Here is a 15,210-nt window from a genome sequence, read left to right on the forward strand (position 1 = left end):
TACAAATGAACTTGATTTTGACAAGGTCAAGTCCAAAATACAATTATACATGACATATAATCTGGATAAAAAAAACTAACAAACAATGCAAATTAAATATACACAACAAAGATAAAACCCTTACTGTTGGCAACTCAGTATAAAATCCCGTCCGTGATCATTGTTTACTAATTGTAGTGAAACATGCAGTCTCCTATAAACAAAATTACACATTTCCATATTATTTAATCCATAATTATACCTCTTAAGCAAGTTTATGTGTATCCGTTACCTTGGTTACAATGCTTAGATTTCTTTGATTTCTTTTACATGTACAGGCTCAGTTCCAACACTCAGTCGTTTCCGCCAATAGATTGTACAAAAAGACCGAGATTTTGAAAATTGAAGGATCTGGTTGCACCTTATTCCAATAGAGTCATTTTGTATTAATTCATTTCTTGAATTCATTGTCAGCCAATAATTTATGTTAAAGCAGCAAACAAAAAATCAGGACAGTATTGACACGATAGTCGTTGTTCTGAGTTTTATTTGGGAAAATGGTGTCTTAGAATCAAACTTTTTTTTTCCTCTAGTAAGTCGAAAAAAGTAATTCCGACAACAAGGTTCTTCATAGATTACTTAAACTTTATTTTAAAATTTTATTGCTATATTATCACTCGACTGATACTATATAATCTAATTTAAAGCTATATTTTAGTAAATTGTCATACATCAAAGTCAGCATGCCCTGAATACAGCAATTGATTTATAAATGTAACTAAAACTAGTTCATATAAATCATTCTTATATATCAATTATATGCAGGGAGTCAAGTAAAGCTTTAAGATGTTCGCATATGAACCGATTTCTTTCTAAACGGATTCGTCTGAATGAGAATATGGTAACAATTGCCATTGTAGAGAGAATCTTGGATAAGAAACACACGCCATCAAATAGTGACACAATTCTTTGAAGTTTGGTAAGTAAATATTGGGCTTTACCAATGCACCACATACAAGAAAGTACTAGCGTTGATTGCTCTCACTCGTCATATTAACTAGTAGGAAGCAAGGTTGAATGAGGGGAAATGTTTTATTACTTGTATGAATACAACAATTGAGATTTCCGAGGCTGATGCAGTCAAGTTCGGTAGAGGCACGATACATACATACATACATTACATACATACATACATACACACACATACATACATATATGACTGACTGACTGACTGAATGACTTTATTTCCTCTTAAAAAAGAGATTACATCAAAATAAACAAATTCATGATAATACAAGATCATGAAATAAAACAGAAAATTGACAAAAATACAATAGTAATACTGTGTCAGCTACCGTATTGACAAAACGAAATATCTCAATGCCTGCAATTATGCAAATCTGCAGTCATTTGGCGGAGCAAGGCACTAATCTTTTAATAGTTGCTTGATGATGATAATATTTCGAAAAGTTAATACGTCTATAGTATTATGTGCTTAACATTAAGTTCGAGATAGTAACGAAAATGAAATGAAAAACTTATAACAGTGTAATTCTATATGTAGCTTTTTTTTCTTCATATGACGCATGTATTTATGCATATATATACTTGTTTGCGCGTATACGTGCGTGCATGCATTTATCTATGACTGGCTGTCTAAATGACTTAGTTACCTCTTCAACAAAGTGTATATCAGGTTGCTAAGATACATATTATACATATCATAGGATTATGAGACACGTCATAGACGAGAACGCAAGCATGATGTATACATCGTCAACTAATGCATTTACAAAATGAGATATATAAATACAGAAAACCATATAGAAATATCTTGGAAATAAACATAAACAAATACATAAACAAATGCATAAACACACACACAAACAGCTGTCATACAACAAAATTTGCGGATTTGACAAGAAGACTTTGGCCTTTAATTGTTTATATTTAATGTTAATTTACTACTTACTTTTAATATCATGTTAGGGCATGTTAGTTGATAGTAGGGCACACATTTAATTGTAGAATGAAGCTATGCTGTTTGCGGTCACCAACATGAGCCTATTTGATACGTCATCGTCAATAGACGACGTGCAGTCAACCCTGCTTCCAAGAAGTGTCTCCAACAATATATCGTCTTCTTGATTGAATAAGTTAACCCCGTCTCTCACTTCTAAAGAGTCAATCACTCTCTCAAAGAAAACGTTTCGTTCCTCAAGCAGCATTTCGCAGCCTAAAATAAGATGTTTCGCTCTGTCGTCAGTCTCTTTTCCACAGAGTTTGCATACCATAACTTTACCAACAGGCATGATATATAGTTTCATTACTTCAGAGAGAGGCCATAACATGGATGGAAATTTACGCCCAAGAAACCATATATTACTTGGTTTTAAGTCCAAATGAATGTTTCTGAAGTGAATTAAATCACCCCTTAGTTCCATATTTGCTCTCCAGGTAGTTTCTTCATGGTTTTGAATAATATCAATAATATGTCGATTCCAGACAAGTTTTTCTTCAGTTTGTACTCTTTCTGCATAGTCTAAAAGAACACTTCCCATACCATATTTCTTAGTTATTTTGTCAATATCAGGTATAAATCCCGTCTGTTTTAGCGGGTTGTTCAGATACTGACATAGGCGCATAATGAAAATCTTTTTCCAGATGAAAGTCCAATCGCCCTTACACAATCGGTTGAAAAAGAGCAATTTCATCCTATCTATGTATGCTTCCATTGACCAGAGTCCTAAGGTACTACTCGTTGCCTCCGTAGGCGAATATTTATCGAAAGCTTGCATACATCGCGCTGCATATCTCTGGCATAACACAAGTTCTTCTATATTCGAGTTTGTGATACCTGACCATAGTTCACATCCATACAGGACCGAGGGTAGAATAATTCTTTTCCAAATCTTCAGACTTGTTAGAGGGTTCATTCCTCCATCTCTGATACCAATAAAATATAAAGAGTTTAACAAGTGTTTGCCTTTATCACATGCTTCTTTTATCGCGTCGTTTGGTTTTAAGTTGTATTTTAGAGGTATACTTCTTACTTTTGACTGCCGGAATTGGAGATTTGTCCAGCATAAAAGAAGGTATACCAGTCGTTCTTTTGTTAGTAAACAAGATGGTGCAACTTTTATCTGCATTATATCTTAATCTCCACCTTTTCGCATAGTCGGAAATTGTATCAAGAGCTGTTGCATTGAATGATGCGAGTTAGACATTACAGTTGTGTCATCTGCTAATAAGACACAAGGCAGGTGGAGATCGACAAGATTTAGACCTCGCAAAGTGTGATCTAATTCCGTGATCAAATCATCTATCATTACAAGAAAGAACCAGGCAGACAAGATACGGCCCTGTCCTACACCATGCCTAATATCGAAGCGTGTGGACAGCTTGCCCGCATATAAAACGGAGCTTGTTACTCTCTCAAACGAATCTTTCATGATGCGCCATGTCTTCCCTTTGATGCCAAGTCTGTACAACTTGTAGAATAACTCGTTATGCCAAACTGTGTTGAAGGCTTTAGCATTATCAAGAAATGTAGCATAGACAGGAGTATTTTTATCCAAATAGTAGCATATAGATTCTTTGATACAGAACGCTGCAGTGATACTACCGCAATTATTTCTAAAACCCTGTTGCAATGGATTTGGAAAAGAAATCTGCTTAGAAAATATAAGTAGTCTACTATATATAATTTGTTCTAGAACTTTCTGAAGCACTGGAATTATAGTTATATCGCGGTAATTATTCATATCTAATTTGTTCTTTCCCCCTCCTTTGAATATTGGTATAACCAAACCTTGTTTAAAGTATCACGGGTACTTCTAGGCCTCGTACACTTTTGTGACTATAATTTCAAGTAATTGTACACTGCTTGGAGGGTCCGCAAACAGTAAATGCTCAGCAACAATACCGTCGTGGCCACATGCCTTATCTTTATTGAGAGAGCTAATTGCACTACTGATTTCGTCTCTAGTGGGGATTTTATCAACAAGTTCATCAAAGTGTGAATAGGTTTCTTTAGTTTGTTTTCTGACCTCTGCTAAGACCATCTGGTAATGATTTTCATCGTACAGATAAGTATTGTCAGGCAGTGATAAACTGGAAAAATGATTTGTCCATAACTCTCTAATAGAGTCGTGATCGCGTACAATTTTTCCGTTTGATTCGATTTCGTGAATGTAATCGCGTTTATTTCTTTTATTCCGTATAAACTTATAGAAAGTAGAAATATCGAGCTCTGCAGCCTTTTCAAGCTCACTAAATTGTTCTCTATCGTATATTACTTTAGCTTTCAATAATTCTTTTGCAAACAATTTCTTCGCTTTCTTATAGATCGCATATGATATATATTCCCAGCCTCCTGGCCTACCATTAGAAATCCATACCCTGCGTTTCAGCCGCATTTCCTTGTGAAACTTGTTTACGTTTAATAGTTTCCAATAGGGGTTAACGTATGGGCAAGTACGGGAATGCCTTCTTTGCAGAAAATATCAAATAGTAGGAAGCAAGGTTGAATGAGGGGAAATGTTTTATTACTTGTATGAATACAACAATTGAGATTTCCGAGGCTGATGCAGTCAAGTTCGGTAGAGGCACGATACATACATGCATACATACGTACACACATACATACATATATGTATGTATGTATGTATGTACGACATTCGTAGAGTTTAACCAGAGAGGATTCGACAAATCTTTTAATTATGATTACCGATGCAAAAACAAATACACGGAAATTGCTAGTAAAATTCATATGGTTATTTTCTTCTCATTTGTTCGTATCGCAGTTTACGCACTGTTTAATTTCAGTCTGTATTATAGCATATTTCAAAGTCTGAAAAAATGTTGGTGTAATCCTCTAATTCTTACAGATGTTTCTTGCAGCCAGCTATACTGTAGTTTGTATATATATATATATATATATATATATATATATATATATATATATATATATATATATATATATATATATACTAGTATATGAGGTCTAGTTAATTACAGACATGTTGACAGAGTACATAGGCATTGTGATGATAAACGCGTTACCTTCAATTACAGACCGTTTACCTCTGTAATATTAAAATACATGAAAAACCATGGAGCCTTCGAAACACAAACTAAGAAAACAAAGTGTTAATATAAAGATACATGAATTCTGACATTCATGATGGCTGATAGATTCCATGCATATTAACATATATAAGAGGATAAGTGATTGATTAAGAAAATGCTTTGTATCACAATAAAAAGGTTTCTTACACAGATCCTAAATGCTGCTCTCCAGCAGATAATCTAGCTTTTATGTCTTTAATTCATCTATTTAAGTTTTTACTGTGCTTTAGATATGTTTTACGGTTTAAATTTTTATTAAGACATAATGAAATGTTAGGAGAAAACAATTATTTTAAGAAAGCTTTAAAATCCCCAAAATGATCAATTTACTTTATATATTCTCACCATGTTTTGTTCCGTGAACAAAGACCAGTATATATGCCAGAAACAGTATGTAGCAGTGAAGTCTATGATGACATCCTTAGAAAACGGAAATACGATTTGGACTAGTTTCATAAGCTAATACTTCTTAATGTATTTTCCAATTCATACATTTTTTTTTTATTTCTTTCAATTTTGACAGTTTGCCCCATAACCCCAAATTGTTGCCGACAGTCGGAAATGGCCACCTAGCAACAGTGGTATACAGCAACACCATCTTCATGAATGGACTATTTAACGGTAACGGAACTGGAAGTCACCGTGCCCGCATTCCAGCAGTTGTGTCTGTTAATATAACGGGGATTAACCTGCCTTACATCAATCATAGCTACACACTGGATACAAACAGAGGTAACGAATTAAATTATTAATTTTTAAGGAATGATAACATGATAAACCTATTTACTCTAAGGCATATATAATGGATACAGTACTTAAACATAGTCAATGGATACAGCACTTACACTTGGACATAGATATAATGGATACAAGTACTTACACTGAAATATAATGGATACAAGTACTTACACTCAGATATAATGGATACAAGTACTTACACTTAGACACATATAATTAATACAAGTACTTACACTTAGATATAATGGATACAAGTACTTACACTTAGATATAATGGATACAAGTAAATACACTCAGATATAATGGCTACAAGTATTTACACTTAGATACAATGTATACAAGTAGTTACACTTAGATATAATGGATACAAGTACTTACACTTAAATATAATGGATACAAGTACTTACACTTAGATATAATGGACACAAGTACTTACACTTAAATATAATGGATACAAGTACTTACACGTAGATATAATGTACACAAATACTTACACTTAGTCATATATAATTAATGCAAGTACTTACGCTTAGAAGTATATAATGGATTGAAGTACTTAGACATGTGTAATGGATACAAGTACTTACACCTAGAAATATATAATGGATACAAGTACTTAAAATAATTAATATAAGTACTTACACTAGACATGTGTAATGGATACAAGTACTTACACCTAGAAATATATAATGGATGCAAGTACTTAAACATAATTAATATAAGTACTTACACTATACATGTGTAAAGGATAAAGTACTTACACCTAGAAATATATAATGGATACAAGTACTTAAACATAATTAATATAAGTACTTACACTAGACATGTGTAATGGATAAAGTACTTACACCTAGAAATATATAATGGATACAAGTACTTAAAATAAATAATATAAGTACTAACACTAAACATGTGTAATGGATACAAGTACTCACACCTAGAAATATATAATGGATACAAATACTTAAACATAATTAATATAAGTACTTAACTAGACATGTGTAATGGATACACGTACTCACACCTAGAAATATATAATGGATACAAGTACTTAAAATAATTAATATAAGTACTTACACTAGACATGTGTAATGGATACAAGTACTTAAACATACATATTGGATAAAAGGACAGATATAAATGGGTTAGTTGGTTTTAAACGCCCCTTTCAGCCCTGTCAGCACATTGTTTGGATATATCATACCAAGAAAATGGGAGCTAAGTGCCTTTGACAGGGATGGCATGATTCACACTTAGACGTGTTGAGAAGATACAGTGATTATCATGTAGAATGGATAGAACTACTTAACTCATAGATTTACAGTATAAAATGGATACAAGGAGTTGCGCTTAGATGTTTCGAATATAAACAAAATATTCACACTGAAATACACATAATGGATATATGGCTTTATATACTTGAACTGATACAAAGTCTGTCTTGACACTTTAACATACTGTATAGAATGGAAACAGTTACACATACAGACATACAGAATGAATAAAAGACTTACTCGTACATATAAAATGGATACAGGGACATGTACAAACAGACTGCTCATGTTGACTTACACTTATGCATACTGTATAAAATGTATACATTGACGTACACTAAAACAGAGAATGCACTCACGAAGTCAAAAATAAGGAATGGATACAAGGACGTACACTATGTCATATGGAAAAGATACATGGACTAACACAGAATGTATTTGTTGTTGTAGGGTTTAACGCCATTTTTCAGAACACGATAGGCTATACATGGCGGCCAGTATTATTGGTGGAGGAAGAACCCGGGAAAACCCCGGAAAGAACCACCGACCCTCGAGAAGCTACTGGCAAGCTTTCTCAAATACCACATCGAATCCGAGACTCGAACCCACGCAGACAGAGGTGACATGGCAGTGATCCGGAACGGAGAGCGCTTTAGACCACTCGGCCACTTGGGGCATGAACCATACTTGCATATACTGAATGGTTGCAAGGACTCAAATGTATAGAATGGCAAAAATTCATCCTTGACAATAACAGTGTTCTGGTACGTTAACATTTGTTGTGCATCTATCTATCCTGTGCTTTAATGGAGACCAGCGATTTCATTTAATAATAATAATAATAACAATAACAAGAAAAAGAACAAGAACAAGAAAAAGAACAAGAACAAGGATCACCATCATCAGTTGTTTACTCCTTATGCATTTTGGATCAGTTTTAATATAATGAATAATAACGAACAAGGCATGTTTTAAAATCTGATGTAAAGATACTTATTATTAAAAAGGCCGTAACTGTATCAATTATGAACACATTTTCTAAGCAAGAACTTATAAAGAAGACAAATGTTGCATCACATAAATTCATTGTCTGCCGACACTGGTGAATAACTTGCGTAGGCACTTCGTGATTTCGACTCGTCTGTGTGGTGATAGAGTGAAATAATGAAAGAATGTTGAGTATACAAATATAAACCTCTTTACACACATACACACTCGTCGTCTAACAATATATGTTGGAACGCGGTAAAATAGTTCTTCAACAGAAATCAAAATGAATTTCACACATTTAACATTATTTTCAGTTTTTGAAAGTTTAATATGGTGGGTGTAGATAAAATGAGTGCAGTCTGAAAATAAGAAGCATTGCCTGCATTCACTTTCCAAAGTTTAATCTTTCAAGTTATTTTGTAATTAGAATGAAGCTATAAAAACGCAACAGATAACTGGTTTTGCATCGACCATGCCACAGGCAAATAACAAATAATAGCAGCAGCAGGAAGAAGAACTGGGCAGAATCGTTTATGGTAAAACCATGAGACTTCAACAGTCCACCTTGGAGTGAGAGAAACATGCATCCAGTTTCACAAAGCATCTCAAATCTTACGTCTAGTCCTAATATACTTGGTTAGTAAAACTTAAGTCAGACTTGAAACTCACACAGTCAAGATTGCCAAACACCACACTTATACTCAAATCAAGACACGGGTTTGATTGGTTAGTTCCACGTTAAACCGCTCCGGTGCCCTATTGGTTAGAGCGTCCGCATCGGATGCGAGAGGTCGTGGGTTTATACCTCGGCCGGGTCATACTAAAGACTTATGAAAATGGTGCTAACATCTGCCTTGCTATGCACTCAGCATTTAATGGTTAGTGTTAGGACTGGTCGGCTTGGTGTCAGGATAATGTGACTGGGTGGGACAGCACGATACATGTCTGCGGCATGATGCCCCAGTGCTAAACATCACTATAAACTGCCACACTGCAGACATCGTAACGATGTGACTGAAAATTGTTTAAGCTACGTTAAGAATCTAAATATCACACACACACACACACACACACAGTTCCACATTAAACATATGAGTCAAGACACAAGTTTGCCCACGGAGCATTCTCATGCCCAATTTCATCTCTTGTTATAAATGATAAAAAATTAATTCAATAACATCAGAGGTTTTTTTTTTTAACTCGTTTAATTTTGTCCATATTTATATACAGGGGTCTTCACAGAGCGTTACCAGGGTGCTGACTTCAGTGTAACGTTGGACATTTATGCTCATCGTGGGTTGTCCAGACTTATAGTCAGCGAAGTGACGCTTCAGGCGAATTCTGACCTCCATCAGAACTTAACAGCCTACTTGTCCGTCAACCGTGGACCAGAGAGCGACGATATTGATTTCAAAGATAGCCCTAGCGATGTTCCTGATTTGAAGTAAGGAAACATTTTTCATTGTAACTTGTTATAGTTCCAAAAGGATAAGATGAGGTAGGCAAATACTAAATATAACAGTCCATACCACTACCCACAAGTCGGGACCTTGGGTAGTTTCATGTGTAGCATGCATCGATCGTTTCAAAGGCTGTTGCTTTGCACATCTGAAGGCACATAGTGTACTTATTTGCATTCAAAATGGACTCGTCGGGTCGGTTTATTGACATTATTAAACAAACAATATATAAATACATTCATATAAATCCACCTATCATATAAATTGGAACGAAATTCTATATAATTCTATATATGTGTTACTGATTAAACTTGCTTCTACTATATATATATATATATATATATATATATATATATATATATATATATATATATATATATATATATATATATATATATATATATATCACGTGACGCAATGCTGTGCTACTTTGTAAATGAACACAAAAAAATTATTACATTGTTTTTAAAAAGTTTAAAAATACTGTTATAGGTAATAATAGATGTCTTAGCTTGAATAGGTCTATGTTTAAATAGCCTGTTATTTAGTCCATATATGCAAAGGCAGCAGATCGTCGGAAACGTACTACTTTATTGCTCAAGAATTTCTGGCTGTTTCATTTCTGCTTTTCCCAACAATGGGGAAAATCAGTTTTCGCCGTGTACATCCACCCAATCGTGTTATGTTACCTTATAATATCGGGTGATACAACCGACGTTTTTCTGGATTGGTAGCACAAGCAATTGATTAGTGGTGAAACCAACGATGACACACTCCCAATTAATTAGGAGTGTTCATCGTTGGTTTGCCCATGAATTACTATTTCACTACTTACCACTCCGGTGGCCTAAGTGATTAGAGCGTGTGCCTCAAATGCGTGAGGTTGTGGGTTCGAACCCTGGCCTAGTCATACCAAAGACACAAAAATGGTACTAGCAGCTGCCTCGCTAGACACTCGGCATTAAGAAGTTAGAGTTAGGACTGGTCAGCCTCGTGTCAGGATAATGTGCCTGGGTGGGACATCATGCTATATGTCTGCGGCATGATAAATTATTACACCTACGTTAAAAACAAAAAAGCACGAAACAAACTCATTCACTCCGTGACAGATTTGATCACGTTGTATAACTTCTCACACACATTAAAACGACGTCAGTCAAAAATAGCCTTTTTTGGAATTGTAAAGTTACATGTATGTTAGTGGGGTTTTTTAAAATCTTTAAATACTATCGATTTTTCTCACCAAGATTATAAGGTTGCAGGTGGTGCGATGCAAGGCTGAAGTTTGACTTGCTTACTCATCGAAAATGAATAAAAGAAGTGTACGAAATGAAGCTGAACTTAATTAGAATCCCAAATAGACTGACTAAAAACAAACAAAAACGAAATTAAAGAAATCGTACATGAAATCAAAGCGACATAAATGAGTTGTTACTACTGAAAATATTAATTTAAGTATAACTATGATTATTTTGTGAATACTTAATGTGAGTGTTCTTAGCAAGTATTGTGAATATCAAATTGAGTAAACTAGCAAGGTAATTTAAATAGCAAATTATTTTACTTTTAAAATCGACAACCTCCCTAATCCTTTGGCTTAATCACGTTTGCATGCAGCCAGTAACCTACAGGGGTCAAAGGTACAAATCCCTCGCTTAATCGCTTTACCCATACTTTCATGACTGTAAATCGGAGGAGTCAAAGAAAGAAAGAAAGAAAGAATGAATGAATGAATGAATGAATGAATGAATGAATGAATGAATGAATGAATGAATGAATGAAAAGAAGGAAGGAAAAAATTAATTATGAAATGAGGTATAAGAAGTTTTAAACTCCCTTATTTATAATGCACATGGAAATTAATTATTAGTAATTTTCTACTTTTAACAGTGTCTTTAAATTATTATTACAATTTCTTTCCCTTCAAAATTCGTTCCTCATTTTTGCTCATTTTCATTCCATGCCTTTTCTTTTTTCAAATTTTGTTAAATTTTTGGTTATTAGTTATTAATTTTCATTTTCTTTTTTTCATTTACTTTCATTCTTGGAATGTAGGCACTGTATCATTAAGTGTGGCAGCCATCGATAGTAACTATCATTATTAGTTTGGAGGTTTAATAATGATAATTTTAACTAATGGAAATTAATTAATTAAGGCGGTTTACTATTAAAACTACTTTTGATACATCTTTCTACAAATTACATAGCCAAGGACAGGAAATGATAAAATGTTATGAATTATAGTCACAAGTCCTAATAATTTAAAGTTCTGAATAAAATTCAGTACAAGTCCATAATAAATCCAAAAACTGAAGGCGAAGATGTGTCTGTTGTAGCTTATAGAGTGTTGATGCGTCAACAGTCTTTTTGTTGAATCACAGTAATATAATTCCAGTGAATGTCTATGTCCATGAATTTTAAAAGAGCACTTTTGTATTTCAAGAGAAAATAATCACTTGAATTCAACAATTGGAGGAAATAAAATTTGCAGCCGAAAAATGAAATAATTTACATAACAAATTGCTCGATCTTAAAGCACGACTGAACAAATCATCTCAGTTGCAAGATTATACAGTTCTCTATTTGACCTCAGGTCACATCACCGAATGGAAAATAACCTTATAGAATGATCCTCATGTTTACAAAATAAAAACCTTAACCTAGATTATGTATTAAAAAAAACTAAGAAAAAATAACCTAGACCAAGACCCAAATAAACATATTCGCTTTTATTTATAATAATTCTGATTTTAGACCCAAAGACATATATAATAATTTAGCTATGTATTAGTTGTTTACACAGAATAAAATCAAAAAGTCAATTCAAGTCAAGCGGAAATGAACTCATTTTTCGACAGGGTCAAGTCCAACATACAATGTTACATTACAATAGGTTGTAATGATACAAATATAACACAAAAAAATGTAAATTTTATATATATATATATATATATATATATATATATATATATATATATATATATATATATATATATATATATATATATAACATTAAGATTTTGCTATTTACTTTCTTATTTTACGTGTTTAGGCTCGAATAAACAGAAACACAAAAAGAGTGAAAGCAATAAGCTTTGAAAAAATTAACAAATTATTTATTTCCCTGGAAAAATACTGTAAAAATAAGAATCAAATCCAAAAATAATCCAAAGATAATCCAAAAATAATCCACGAATACAATTTTAGAAGTTCTAATAATGAAATGTTCTAATGATTTTAAGTTCGAGTCCCGACGAAGAATCCAAGATGGAAGGCAATGACATATGCTGTATCCTGTTCAATGTTGTCTACAGTTCCTTGTAGAAAGACAAGAAATTATCCGGTATTAGAATTAATGAAATTTCGTCGTCCAAGAATTCTGAATGAGCACACATATATTTCCAGGAAGAGAAAGAATTAATCCTTTAGAATCCAAAGAATTCGAATAAAGATTAAAATGTAATCCCTAAAATGACACAATAAAAGCAGCACCTTTACGTTTCAGAGTTTAGAAGCCGAACTGAGATTTTTTCTCTAAACAAATGGTTATAGAGTAATTTTTTAGGCGTAGAATGAGTGCCCGTATGAGGGTCACATGATCATGTTTACGTGATGTATTCAAAACATGGCCCTGACGAAAACCAATCATTTTATTCTAAGAATAAAATAAAAAAGTTGTTTACTTCACTAAGAACTATTTACAAGCCTAGGGTCACGTATTCAATACATCATTGATCTCATTCTTATTATTCCCAAAATAAAAATTAATATGAAAACATAGCTTGTTCACGTGACTGTTACTAATTTTAAATTAAGGTCGGGAACCAGATCAGCTTTATGTGTTTACAATTGAATCAGTCAAGGTCAAACTATTTTTTGAAAAATTTTCCAAATTAAGTAAACAAGATTATATTATAATAGCATGTACAACAAAAATACATTTTTATAGCTGACAAACAAACAAAAAAAAATTAAAATAAATATGAATTAAATCAGATATACGTAACATCTTAGATCCTTAAACTGCAACTCATGATAAGTCAAAGCTGAAGATCTTTGCGTGATTCTTATCCGTCTTATTTGTTTTTCACCTTTTCTCCCCTATATATAGCAATAAATTGGTACTTTGTATTTATCATAATCCTTTTTTGAACTGACCGCAATCATTTTTTACTGGCATATAACATCAAAAAACATTTTTTAAAAATATTCCCCGCACATAAGTATCCATAGGTAGGGAAGCCATTCCAGCGACTACCTTACATTACCTATTTTCTACATATTCAAATGGCAAGATTTTGAGCAATGAAAATGGGGAAACTGTACAAGAAGAAAGGAGCATAGCTTGAAGAAAGAAAACATTATAAAATGTAAGAAAGAAAAGAGAAAGAAGTGTGGAGCAGAAGAGACTAAGAAAAAATAGTATCGTAAGAGTATACGTATATAATAGATATATAGATACAAAAAATAACCAATAGATAATTTAAAGATTGAAGATGCATCAATTGATTTTCATAATTATATCTAAATTTCTAGTTGGGATTCGATAAATAATATATTCATATATGATTTCATGGAATTAAAGATGCTGCATTTTGAAGAAAGTTAGTGCCAGCATTATTTATTCATTCAATATTTGCCATGGAAGATATTGTCCATTACGCTAGACAATAAATATAAATAGTATACCTTTTTCAAAATACTTTTTGCTAAATATACAGACCCTCCGACCTTTATATTTTCGTTATACATTAAGGATTCAGTACAAACATCTGACAAAATCTTTGGAATAAACATTTCAGATTATATGCTATAAGAAAGAAAATATTATTTCCAAAATATATAAGCGACAGCTTCATGTTCCTTTATATATAATTGATAACAAACTTGTTAAATTTCTTAAAAAATTAAAACAACGAAACGTTAATTTACTCCATTTTGTATTTCTGGTAAGTATTGTTCTGACCAGAATAGTTTGAGAGAACAAATTATTTTTTAATTCAGTCATTGCAAAGCCCTGTTCTTCATATTGTTATTGATCACTTTTCTTTTATCTTGTCAAATGACCCTTTCCACTAGTACTTGTAGATTAAACTGTTAATTTTTAATGAACCATTCTGGAGGATTGGTAAACTTAATAATGTGTGATTTAATTTTGATAAAGCAAGTTATTTTATTACAATAATTTTCCCATGGGGTAATAATTCTCTTCGACCACTAAGTCAACAGTATTTTAATTTTGCCTAATTTACTATCATAATAAAGATTGATCATGTGACTCGAATCTGTATAGAAGATAATGTCTAATGTTGTGAAACTAACATCTATCCGGCATAAATTATACTCTATATACAAATGGTAGTTGCTGTTTTTCATGCTTTCTATCCATATTAATTTTGTTTTTTCTATGTTTACATTAAGAGCCTTTTTTAAATCCAGCCAAAAACAATTTTGTATTATCGGCATACTGAGATATAGTAATTCATTTCCATGGTTCTTGTGGATTCTGGGGTGATTATAAAGTTACTGAGTATCAACACTATTCGACTGGTGTTTTCACTCAGTCACACTAATAAGATAACGTCTTTAATCCGTAAAACAGTTACCTTGCACAAAACCGCAGTGTACCGTCAGGCAGC

The 15,210-nt window shown here is 32.8% G+C and overlaps 1 protein-coding gene across 1 annotated transcript in view; it reads left to right on the forward strand.

Moving 5' to 3' along the window:
• The window catches only part of LOC149804608 (protein-glucosylgalactosylhydroxylysine glucosidase-like), a 68,797-nt gene that overhangs the window by 17,577 nt on the left and 36,010 nt on the right, over positions 1–15,210 (forward strand). The window contains exons 2-3 of the mRNA XM_089942385.1: positions 5,633–5,841; positions 9,342–9,555. Of these exons, the coding sequence (XP_089798511.1) occupies positions 5,633–5,841; positions 9,342–9,555 (423 nt within the window). The remainder of the gene's footprint in view (positions 1–5,632; positions 5,842–9,341; positions 9,556–15,210) is intronic.

The sequence above is a fragment of the Sinohyriopsis cumingii genome, chromosome 2 (assembly GCF_028554795.1).
Source record: "Sinohyriopsis cumingii isolate HCF-2022 chromosome 2, ASM2855479v2, whole genome shotgun sequence".
Lineage (NCBI taxonomy): Eukaryota > Metazoa > Mollusca > Bivalvia > Unionida > Unionidae > Sinohyriopsis > Sinohyriopsis cumingii.